A 12,260-nucleotide genomic window follows, 5' to 3' on the forward strand; every position below is an offset into this window, starting at 1 on the left:
GACATGACCCAGTGATTGCACAGGGGATACCTTTACCTCTACATTGAGGTGTGTCTTGTTTTTTCCCTTTCCTGGCACCTGGATGAGCAAACGGAGGTACCAATCAGGATACTGTCGACCTTAATGATGTACCTGGTTCTTGCGCGCTGAATCCCATTCGCTTTGACTTGTCCTGCAGAACAGCATGTGTGCTGATCTCCCCACCAGCCTTCAGTGTTGATCATGGGCATGAGGATTTATTCTTCTGACCATTAAAAATGAAGTGTGTTGCTTTTCCTCAAGAGGATGACTGACATCTTGTACTTTTTTTGTTTGTGGATAGGAACTCTTGTGCGCAGTGAAAAGTACACGCATGCATGCACCCGCCCTCCTGCCACGCCGTGGCCCTAAAGGGAGCGGCGTGTGTCTTGGCAAGCATTGGGCTCTGATAACAGAAAAAAAGAACCTACCCTAGGCTATAATTAACATTTAAAGAATTTAACAAATACAAACAGAAAGAAATGTCTTATCTCTTCTTTTAATCGTCATAAAACGACCAAAATGGCCTCCAGATTAAAACCGTTTTCAAAGTGGCATTTACATCAGTGGTTGCTTTTCCAACTTAATATTTGCTGATGGTCTAGTCCTTCGCTATGATCTATTCTTCTTCCCTGGATTTAAACAATATATATATTGGCCTTTGGCTCAAAGGTATGGGGAAGCTTAGTCAAAAGACTGTTCCCTTTGCAGAATCAAGGTTTCTTTGGCCTGGGGGGCCAGCATCCTCTGTTTAGAACAGGGTCAGATGGTGGAGAATGCCATCAGATCATAGCTGATTTAGAACTCTCTCTACGGTTTCAGGACAAGAGATACTCAGAGATCCTTTATCCTGGCCAGCTCTCTGCCTAGCAACCCTGGACTTCCTTGGGGCTCTCCCATCCCAACTGATCCTGCTTGCCTTCCGAGATCTGATTAAGTGGTTCACTATCCCTGAAATGGCAGGAGACTTTTTTTCTTTGCATCTCCTGAGTCTTTTTTCCAATTTTAGCAGACGGAGAGCTTGTTGATTAGCACAGACAAGCTGCCTTGCTTTAAAACAAGGGGCCTGGTGTGAGTACCGGTGATACTTGCAGCGCTTCCCTTCTGCTGGAAAATTATTATTACTATTATTATTGTTTCAGTTTATTTCTAGCCACTCCCAAGAACAGCTCGTGGCAGGTTACAACTGATCCCCAATAAAACTCCATTAAAACCATACAGGGACATAAAAACTTGTGCAATGAAACCAAAACAGAACAAAAACATGGCAGTATTATTCAGTTCCTCAATAATTATTCAATAATGCAGCCTCTGGCCTCTGAGAACCTGCCAAGGAAGCAGGCACACGGAAAAAGTGTAGAATAAAGCTCTAGGCATGGCATTGTGCTCCCATAAAACCTCTGCTCTTAAGTTTTTTTTCCAAGGGAGTGGGCGCCCTTCAGCAAACTGCTGTTTGCTGAACTTACCTTACAGGGTTGTTGTACACAGAGGAAAGAATTACGCACGTTCCCTTGAGCTCTGGGGTGGGGCTAAAATGTGATAACTAAAAAAGGGTGGGCATTGCCCTGTTATTTCATTCGCCCATGATCTCCCACAGCCCTGGATTTCAAAAGGCAAAACCAGATTGGGATAGTGAGTAATGTTTCTTTATTGATTGAGCAGTTCCATTAAAAAAGAAAAAAAATCCCAAAACATTTTTGGCAAACCCTTATGAGCTCCTCCTTGTCGTCGTTCAAGCTTGTCTGTGCTTCATAGAACCCAGGGCCAGCCCAGTTGCAGTTCCCTGTCCAGGTTTTTCCTTGTTCCAACTTTGATTACGTCTCTAGGGCCATGCCATGTTCTGTATTAGTAATCTGGGATATTCCCACTGCCAAACACTGTCTGTGTAAAATCCTAACCTGGTTTGGGAGTCCAGCACACTTAAAAAAAATGCCCAAGATGACACGGGGTGTGGGGAGGATCACCGAACCATCCCAAAGCATGTCCCTCTACCAAGGGGGCCATGCAGCTGTGTCTGGAGGCTTTGAGACAGATGGCTGCAGGTTTATTCCTCAGCATTCCCCTTGAAAGACCTTCACCAGAAACCCTGGAGAGCCACTTGGGAGACCAAAGATCTGACCTGCTACAAGGCAACTTTTGAGTGTTCAAAAGAAGAGTATAAACCCTCACTGGGTATCTCTCACCAGGGCTAGATCCTAAGTGTGCCAAGCTCAGGCAGTGGTTGGAGGTCCACACCCACAATGCATCAAGTGCCCCAAAAGGCCCAGGAACCCTTGAGAAAACTGGAGGAGTGAATTATCCAGTTTGGTGTAGTGGTTAAGGGGAAAAATAGAGCAACTCCTTCAACAACCACGTATGAACACTGGGGTGCACCAATTCTCAACAGGAATTACAAACAAGCCGGTGCAGGGGTATCAGTCAGTGGATCTCTCACTGAAGATTTTGGCATTAAAAATTTTTGAAGTTGGAACAAAGGGTAGCTTGGACAGTTGCTGGTTTCCCTCCCCCCCGTGCTCTATTATTTTTAGATTTTTTTGGATTTTTTTTTCCAGATCTGCTAGGAAGTTCCTTTTCTTTTTCCTCACGTAGACACAGGATCCAAAAAACACAGTTATTTACACGTGACAGACCACAAGATAGTATAAGTTAAGTACCTCCAGCATTTTTTTTTTAAAAAAACACAAAAACAAAAGAAAACACAATACCAAGGTTTGTACTACAATAAAAAGATAGCCCTTCTAAAAGGTATTCAATAAATAGTAAAACTAGAAAAATCAATTGCTTTTTCGTGTGTGTGTGTGTTTGTGTGTATTTTAAATGTCAGCATACGAAACTACGACGTGAAAATTGTTCCACTCTTTCTTCTTCACTAGCTAGCTAAGGGAGGGGAGAAAACGCAGAGGACAGAAGCAAAGGAATTGGGGCTGGGATCTTTGCAGGGATTGACACTGGCCTCTGGAGCAGGAGGGTCGGAGAAGGATTAGAAAAGCGGGTTGCCAACTGACCGGCAAAAGTCTAGTCCAGCCTGCTCCTGCAGCTTCAAGTGTGGCTCGGTCTGCAGGTGTCGGCTGGCAAAGCTTTCTCTTGCCACGGAGATAAGGGTGACCATCTGTTAAGGCCTGCAAGTTAAGCCCCTGTTAGACGTGCTGGAGTTAAGGCTTGCTCTCCAAAAGAACTCGGCAGCTCGACAGCTGACCGTCTTCAGCGTTGGCGGGGAGAGTCCGGAAAGAGGAAGCAGCAATTACGGAAATCGGATTGAGGGAGAGGAGTTGGGGGGAAAAGAAAAAGCAACCACCCACCCACCCCCGGTAAGCAACTGATTGTCTCCAGACAGTCAAAGGAAGGTTCAGGGGAAGGGGCGGAGCCTGGCAGGGCTGTGGGAGGTACAGAAAAGGCAGAGCCCACGGTGTGGCCCCCGGACAGAGAGCTGAGCTGGGTCTTGTTGGGTGGGATGGGTGGAAGGGAGAGGACTGAGGCAGAGGAAGCTGCTCTGAAAGGAAAGCCAGCATGAACGGCCTTTTCGTCAGCCACAGCTAAAACAAGGAACCTCAGTCGGGATCCCCTTCCCACGCACGCAATGTCCATGTGGAATCGGCCTCCTGTGGGTGGCCTCTGTGCATAATTTTGTATATAGCACCCAAACTTGGGAGGGGGAAGGGGAGCCCACCATTGCAGCCAGCGACCGGTTAATAAAATGCCCACGAGGGGCGGCCAACACACGCGCTATCTGAAACTGCCTGTCCTGACAGCATGTGCCTCCCTCGCAAGAGGCCAAAGGGAAGGAAACTTGTGCAGAGGTCAGAGCCCAGAAAGAGAAACCCGCTTTCTCCTGAGACATTGCAAAAGTCTACTGTGTGTTTGCAGGCGCCCAAGAGCAGGTTTTTAACATTTCAGAGCAGCACGAACTCTGCTCTGAGTCTGAACTTGCAAAGTTCTCCAGCGACAATGTGAGGGCCAAACGGGCTCGTTTCCCCCCACGGGACTGTGGCAAGGATCTCAGTTGCATTTGTGACCACCTCAGTGCCCGGGTGATGTCAGAGGTGAGGGTTCCCCAGAAGAAGCCTGGCTGTTCTGCGGCAAGACATTTATTTTCTTCTGTAGGCCTCAGCCAGCGACAAGCCTTCCTCGTCCTCACAGGCCACCAGAAATGACACCCAGTCCTTCTGTTCCCTAGCTCCAAATCAAGGAATTTTCTTTCCTCCACAAATAAAACTTCTCCCCTTTGGTCTGTAGTTGCAGTCCCTATGAAAGGGGGGGGGGAAATCCCAACCCACCCACCGATGTTTTAAAAATTTTGCCTTTGTGGCTACCAAATGTGCATTTGTGTGAGAGAACCCCACCCCCTCCCCCGGATATATAGAATATGCATAAGCCATAGGATATATTTAAAATTATTTTGACAATAGATAGCGGTCCTCCATGTTCTCGCCCTCCTGCTGGGCCTGGCAACACTTGACCGGCTGGGCAGAGATTTCAGGACTGACTCCTGAACATGGGACGTTCTCCACAGAACTGCTTCGGTGCAAATCCTGCCCCCCCTTCTCCTGCAGCGAGAAAACAGCTGTCCCCAAACCACAGACCCCTCATAAAAGGAGGGGAGCAGGCACTGGAATTTATTTTTTTTTAAGTCTTCGGTGCGGCGCCCACTCCCCTCTTCGATGGAGCCGGCGTCCTGACCTCTCCCATCCAGGGCCATGTCAGTGTGAAGCAGAATTGGCCTCTCTGCTCTCATTCTGGCTGTTTTTGGGAACATTTGGCTTCAGTAAGATGAATCGGTTCAGGAGGTCGGTCTCTGAGCTGGCTTGTGGCCCCGAGAAGGCGTTGCCCGTGGACCAGACGGTAGAACCGGTTTCTGTTTGGAGAAACACATCAGATGAGTTCACAAGAGGAGGAGAGGTCTTCTCAGTAAAATTTAATATGAGCCTTAGAAAGAGGGATGGTTCATAAATCCAATAATAATAATCATCATCATCTGTTCCACATAATATATTTCTGGTAAGGGCCTGGAGGAGGAGCGTGTCTCATGGCTTAAGTGCCACTCAGCGCTTAACACCCACTCAAGGTGGCTGTCCCGCCCCTGAGTGCCTCCTCCTCCTCTAACCGGCTTGCCTGTCTGTCCAGCGGCCAGCCAATCGCCTTCCACCCCCCACCCCGACCACCCCCTCCTCCTTCCACTTCCCTCTGAGACTGCAGATCCCTGCTGCATGAGAGCTGCCCCTGCTGGTGAGTTCCATAACAGCTGCCTGCAGCCTTTCCAGGTCCTGGGGGGAGGGGGAGGGGAGGCTTTCCGCAGAGTTCTTCCACACACACCCCCAATCTAGTGTCTGTTGTATTCCTGAATGCAACAGGCTTGGCCCCTACTAATATAGTTATAATAATAAAGGGGGGTGGGGCCAGAGGTCTCAGAAATTATACACCGTGTAGAGATAGAAACTACCCTCCTGCTCTCTTAACACTAGACATTGGAGTCTTCCTATGAAACCCATAGGCAGTAAGTCCAAAGACTAACAGTTGCCCTGTGGAACTCACTGCCACTGGATTTAAAGGGGAGGTGGACAAGCAGATCAGTGGTAAACCATGATAGCCCAATGAGACTTCTGGGTTCAGAGGCAGCATGCCTGACTGCCAGATATAGAGGAGGAAAAGATTTGACAGTGAGACCAGGTGTGGACACTGGCAAGTCAAGGCATACAACCAGGAAGCTTTCACACACATTTCTCCAAACACAGCCATCAAAAGGGGCTTGTTGTGATACCAGGAGGCAGCCAAAGGATGTGAAGCGCATCCCGAATTCCTAGACTGAAGCTACACATTGCAACGGATTTAAACACAGGCAGTAATGGATTCCTTTTATTATCGCTATTATTATTTACAATCTCAATGAGCCGGTATGAAGTCAGACTCCGTTCAGCCTGGCATTTAAGCACTCTGAAGTCACGCTGGTTTCCATGGAAAGGATTTAAGGGCCTACTTAGCTCTCGCGTTTAAATCAGGGAGACTTTTAAAAAGCACTTTACTTTGGTTAGATCATATCCATTATGTATTAACAGGTCAATAAAATGTTTAATAACGGTTGGGTGTGCAGGATAGCATCACAATGTGGCAGGAAGCTACGGGAGGTACCCTCTCCCACCTTTTCCCCTCTGCTAACGTGAAGCACGCAAGACTGAGCTCTTGATCCAGGGGTGACTTCCTGGCAAGGTCACCGGCTGGATTTAGTAGAACCTAGAATCATAGAATCATAGAGTGGGAAGGGACCTCCTGGGTCATCTAGTCCAACCCCCTGCACTAAGCAGCACACTCACAACCCTATCGCTCATCCACTGTAACCTGCCACCCCCTTGAACCTTCACAGAATCAGCCTCTCTGTCAGATGGCTACCCAGCCTCTGTTCAAACATTTCCAAAGATGGAGAACCCACCACCTCCCGAGGAAGCCTAAAAGCGAGCCCTGCTGGATCAGGCGAAAACACCAGCCAGTCCAGTATCCTGTTTCTAGCTGTGGCCATCCAGGAAGCCAGGAGTCATTTCTAACCACCTTGGCAAGTGGTATTCAGAGGTCTGCCTCCAAACATGGAGGATCCATGTAGCGATTATGGTCAGCACCCAAGGCTATCTAATTCTGTACCAATCCTCCTGTCTGTCCTCAATCCACCGGTGGTCAATTTAATGACTCCTAGTGTTGCTTTTGCCTGCAAACAATTGAATCCAGCCTGGAAAAGCCTGGTCAGGTTGGTTAACCGGATTCATTTATTTATTATGAAGACACTGCATTAAAAAATAATAATAATAATCTGAATACGGATCCCCAAATGTTGCCTGCAACTAAATGCTGTCCCACCTTAAGACCCTGGTATTTCTTGGCTGCGCTAGCCAGAGCTGACCTTGCCTAGCTTCCTAGATCTGACGGGATCGTGCTCGCCTGGGCTATCCAGGTCAATTCTGGGAGGTCTCCAGCCACCACCTGGAGGTTGGCAACCCTAACATGCAGTCAGTAGCTAGACTGGGGAAGGGAAGAGCTGCCTTGTGCGCAGATCTGGCTTAAAAAGGTAAATGTATCCCCCATGCAAGCACCGAGTCATGGCTGACTCTTGAGGTGACGCCCTGTAGCGTTTTCATGCTCAATACGCAGACTCAATGCGGGGTGGTTTGCCAGTGCCTTCCCCAGTCATTACCGTTTACCCCCCAGCAAGCTGGGTACTCATTTTACTGACCTCGGAAGGATGGAAGGCTGAGTCAACCTTGAGCCGGCTGCTGGGATCGAACTCCCAGCCTCATGGGCAGAGGTTCAGACTGCATGTCTGCTGCCTTACCACTCTGCGCCACAAGAGGCTCTTCAGATCAGGCTTACACAATTATAAAATCATAAGGAAACCCACACACATGTGCTAGTTGAGAAGAGGAAGGGACTAGATGGATTCTGGGGAAAGTCCAGATTCTGCCGAACTGAAGAGAAACTCACCTCCATAATTGGAGGATTCCGCAATATTCTGTGAGCCGGTGATATGGTGCCAGTAGGCACTGCGTGGCAACATGGTCGTAGGTGTACATGGGTAGGAGTAGTGTTCGGTACCCTTGTTCAAGAGCTGGAAGAGAGGAAGGGATGTTAGAACTGCACAGTCCCTCCCTTGCAAATGAGAGGAAGGCTGTAAGAAGGGCTGTGATTGGTCTCCCAAAAGTGACTGGATTGTGCACTGAACAGACAGGGGTTTGCTCCACGTTGACATCCAGTTTGACTATTTGGGGAGTGACTGATCCACAAAGTTCCATCTCTCTGCTCTTCTCCTCCCCTCACGACATTCTAAGGTAAAGGTAAAGGTATCCCCTGTGCAAGCACCAGGTCATGTCTGACCCTTGGGGTGACGCCCTCCAGCGTTTTCATGGCAGACTCAATACGGGGTGGTTTGCCAGTGCCTTCCCCAGTCATTACCATTACCCCCCAGCAAGCTGGGTACTCATTTTACCGACCTCGGAAGGATGGAAGGCTGAGTCAACCTTGAGCCGGCTGCTGGGATTGAACTCCCAGCCTCATGGGCAAAGCTTTCAGACAGCTGCCTTACCACTCTGCGCCACAAGAGGCTCTCACGACATTCTACCTTCCCCCTTAATAATCACATATATTGCGCATGTGGATTTGTGTGGCTATGTGCCTCCATACCTCAGCACAGCACCTACACGCATCTGATAAATTCACACTCCAGTCCATGAAAGCTTGTACTAGAATGAAATCGTCTAAGCCTTTAAAGTCACTGCATGACTCCTGGTGAGTTTTTACCTTAAAGATGAAGAACCTGGTAAATCTGGGGAAGCCATGGAGACTAAATGAAACCTCCCCATTCAGTGGCAGTAAACCTCTGAATACCAGTGCCAACATCAGGGGTGGGTCGGCCTCCATGCCCTGTTCTCGGCCCTCCAGGGCAACTGGCTGGCCACTGTGTGAGACAAGATGCTGGACTAGATGGACCACTGGTCTGATCCAACAGGGCTCTTCTGATGTTCCTAGAAAGGCCTCAGCCTCTCTGCCCTTTTGTTGGTCCTCCAGAGGAACTGGTCGGCCTGTGTAAGACGAGATGCTGGACTAGATGGACCACTGGTCTGCTTTAGCAGAGTTCTTCTTCTTAGAGGAAATACTGGTTTAGAGATGCAATCTGGGCATGTTTCAAAGAGACACAGTTTGCACAATCTAAGTCTTGCACCGTTAACAAAAAATATCCTTTTTCATCCATCTCGATTTCATATGGTTCAATCCTTGTATGCAGCTGGTCTTCCCCGCTCCTCATCCTCAGCTCCTAGGGGTAAACCTTTCCACTACACCACACTGGAGTAACTGTCTAGTACTATCTAAGTAGTCAACCTGGACCTCATCCAGTGTACAGGACAACCCTCCCTCCCCCAGACACACATGCACCCACCCCACCCCTCTGGAAGGGGAAGCTCACCCGCACGTTCTTCTCCATCTCCAGCAGAACCCGCTTGTGCTGTTCAGCTATGGCCAAGGTGGCGCTGTGGACTCGCTGGTAGATCTGCTCCCCCTCCTGGGTCTGGAAGGTGTACAGCCCTTCCCCTGCGTCGCACATCCTGCAGAGGAAAAACAGGGAAGCATCGTATCGAGGCAGGACAGGAGGCAGGCTGTCCTCCAACACAAAGCTTTGTCCTCCAACACAAAGCATGTTCCAAGTGGCTAGCCACGCAGGCCTGAAGCCGCAGAGCAAAGCTGGCACCTTTAAGAGCAACCACGTTTTATTCCAAGGTGTGAGCTTTCGTGTCCCCAGCACACTTCATCAGACAATGAAACAGGAGTTACAAGGCTGTGTGTATAAGTAGAGAACAGGACCGGGATTTGTACACAGCACAATAAGGAGGTTTACCAGGTACACGTGGGACTCATATGTGGGAGAAGAAGAGAAGAGTTGGTTCTTACATGCCGCAGTCAGCATGGTGTAGTGGCCAGAGGGTTTGTCTTGGACTTTAGGAGATCCAGGCTTGAACCCCCACTTCTACTAAAATAAGCTGCCTGGGTGAACTGGGAGAACCCTCCCAAACTTTCAGCCTGGCCTACCTCACAGGTTTGTTGTGGAGGAATGGCGGAAGGGAAAATGCTGAAGAAGAATAATTGGTTCTTATACCCTGCTTTTCACTGCCCAAAGGAGTCTCAAAGTGGCTTACAATTGCTTTCCCGTCCTCTCCCCACAACAGACACCCTGTGAGGTAGGCCAGGCTGAGAGAGCTCTGACAGGACTGCTCTATGAGAACAGCCCTATGAGGGCTGTGAGAAGCCCAAGGTCGGCTTGCCAGATGAGAAGCCACTGCTCTTAACCACGACACCACGCTGTTCTAGGCCGCTCCCAGATTTTGCGGGAAGTGGAATATAAACAAACAAATAAATGCAAATGCATGCATGCTTTCTGGTACTCGCTTATCTCTGAGGAGACAAGAGTCTCTTTATCACATGGATCTGAAACAAAGTGAGGTCTGGACGCAGCTTTCCACCCAAAGGTCAGCAGATCAGGTAACCTGACCACAACACAGAGCTCTTGTTCAACTATTCAACTCATTCTTGTGAATTATGATTATTTTCTTCAGCTGGAAAACAAGGAATACTGCCTTCCTCACCCTGCCCTATGAACAAGCTCCTGCATTTTAGGGAAATGAGAAGACAGCCTGATACGATGCTTGTTCCCTTGGAAGTCATTTCACTAAGGCAGGGGTAGTCAAACTGTGGCCCTCCAGATGTCCATGGACTACAATTCCCATGAGCCCCTGCCAGCATTCGCTGGCAGGGGCTCTTGGGAATTGTAGTCCATGGACATCTGGAGGGCCGCAGTTTGACTACCCCTGCACTAAGGTCAGCGGCATGGCCTTCCCAGTGAGTGTACACAGGACCACAGCCAAGGTGTTGTGGACTAAAATCTGGGAGACTCAAATTGGAATCCCTCACAGGGCTGTTGTGCAGATAACACAGAGGAGATACAAATTAAGTATAAGCTGCTTTGGGTCTGCGTTGACGAGACAAGCAGGGCACAAATGAAGTGGGCAAGCACAGACAGCCTACACACATGCTAAGGATCGTAAAAGACACCATTTTGAACAAATCTCTCTCTCCCCCCTCATTCTTTCCTTGTTTCAAAGCCTGGAGCTCCTTACTGGGAAAAGAGGTGAATGCAACTTCTGCCTTGCTTTTTTTTTTTTTTTTTAAAGGCATGAACTCTGGGGTGGGGGTGGTTAAGCTCCCAGAGAAACAAACAATTTTATTGTCACAGCACAGCCTGTTCCAAGGTCTCAGAGCAGGGTGGGTCTGGAACGGGAAAGATTTCTCTAATCTCTGCATAAAAACCAGGCAGAATGAGTCAGTGAACGTCTGGGATAAAAGGGAAAGATCAAATTTCTTTCTCCTTTGTAGCTGGTAATTAGCTGGAGCAGCTAATAGGTGCGGACTTGGATGGTTTAAATCAATTTGCAAAGTTCAGAGACAGGGGAGAGGCTGAAAAGCTCCTGGGAACAGACTTCTGGCTTCAGGGGGGCTGAGAGTTTAAATCCCAGCACGGCTGACAATGGTCCACATTTTATTTCTTTTTTGGTTTGAGAATGGGGTTTCCCACAAGGGCTCCTTTCCCCCACCACAGCGTGACTTTGGGGCAATTGTAGAAGGTACACATAGACTAGAAAGGATCCTGAGTAGTCAACATGAGGGGGGGGGAATCACTTTTTGGTCCAGAGCTGGTTTTCTTTGGAGAAGAACAGATGCATGTGGATTTGAGCAATGGAGCTACTGTGGAGATGCTCTTGACTGCCTCTTGTACAAACACATGCTCACTCTCCCTCCCTCTCCCTCCAGGACGAACGCTGGCAGGGGCTCCTGGGAATTGTAGTCCATGGACATCTGGAGGGCCGCAGTTTGACTACCCCTGATCTATGATATGAGTCGTGGAAAGACCTGTGAAGTCACAGCTGATTCTGGCCACCCCGCAGGGTTTTTCAAAGCCAGCAATGAACAGAGGGGGTTGGCCACCTCCTGCCTCTGCATAGCAACCCTGGATTTCCTTGGTAGTGGTCTCCAAATACTAGCCAGAGCCGACCCCACTTAGCTTTCAGGATCAGATTTGGATAGGCTGGGCCATCCAGGTCAGGGTATCTGTGATACTGCAAGCTTTACTCTGAAAAAACTAGGGTGTTGAATAAACTTTTAAAAATAAAGTGGATAAGCGGGTATATAATTGCAAGACTAAAGAAAACAAAAACCAGAGGAAGGGCTTCTGATATTCACCTAGCAACAGTGTTTGTGTAAGTGGTGGGGGATGTCCTCACCCTGCAGAGAAACAATAGTCCATATTATTTTCCCTTCTTTCTATTTTTTCCTCTTTCTTTCCCTTCCTCCTACCTAGCTCTATCCTTTCCTTCGCTGACCCATCACTTTTCCTTCCATTCCAGCCTAACGCAGGCCAAAGTCTATGGCAATAAATTAAGAATATGAACGGGGGGGGGGGGGGGAGTCTATCATTAAGAATTTCAATCTCACAATTGAAACATATAAGTCCTTAACAGGGAATGTGGACCTCTGTGACAAACGTGTCCCTCGCTGCCAAGTCTCTTAAAAATGCCCCTGCTCTTGAGAGTAGCATGAACTGGGTCTTTTCTGTTGGCCACCCACTGCTGTGGAACAGTTTCTCGGATGGGGTAGAGCCACTACCTACCCTTGGGGCTTCCAGGAAAAGATTCCTACAAGATCTTATGGAATAGCTTGAG

At 48.6% G+C, this 12,260-nt stretch overlaps 1 protein-coding gene across 1 annotated transcript in view; it reads right to left on the reverse strand.

The window, feature by feature from the left end:
• Positions 1–1,648: 1,648 nt before the first annotated feature.
• DOK4 (docking protein 4) overlaps positions 1,649–12,260 on the reverse strand; it is a 52,289-nt gene continuing 41,677 nt past the window's right edge. Inside the window, exons 7-9 of the mRNA XM_077310222.1 lie at positions 8,957–9,095; positions 7,480–7,603; positions 1,649–4,870 (exon numbers count right to left, since the gene is read on the reverse strand). Coding sequence (XP_077166337.1) covers positions 4,716–4,870; positions 7,480–7,603; positions 8,957–9,095 — 418 coding nt within the window. The 3' untranslated portion in view covers positions 1,649–4,715. The remainder of the gene's footprint in view (positions 4,871–7,479; positions 7,604–8,956; positions 9,096–12,260) is intronic.

This window comes from Paroedura picta, chromosome 14 (assembly GCF_049243985.1).
Source record: "Paroedura picta isolate Pp20150507F chromosome 14, Ppicta_v3.0, whole genome shotgun sequence".
In the NCBI taxonomy this organism is placed as follows: Eukaryota; Metazoa; Chordata; class Lepidosauria; order Squamata; family Gekkonidae; genus Paroedura; species Paroedura picta.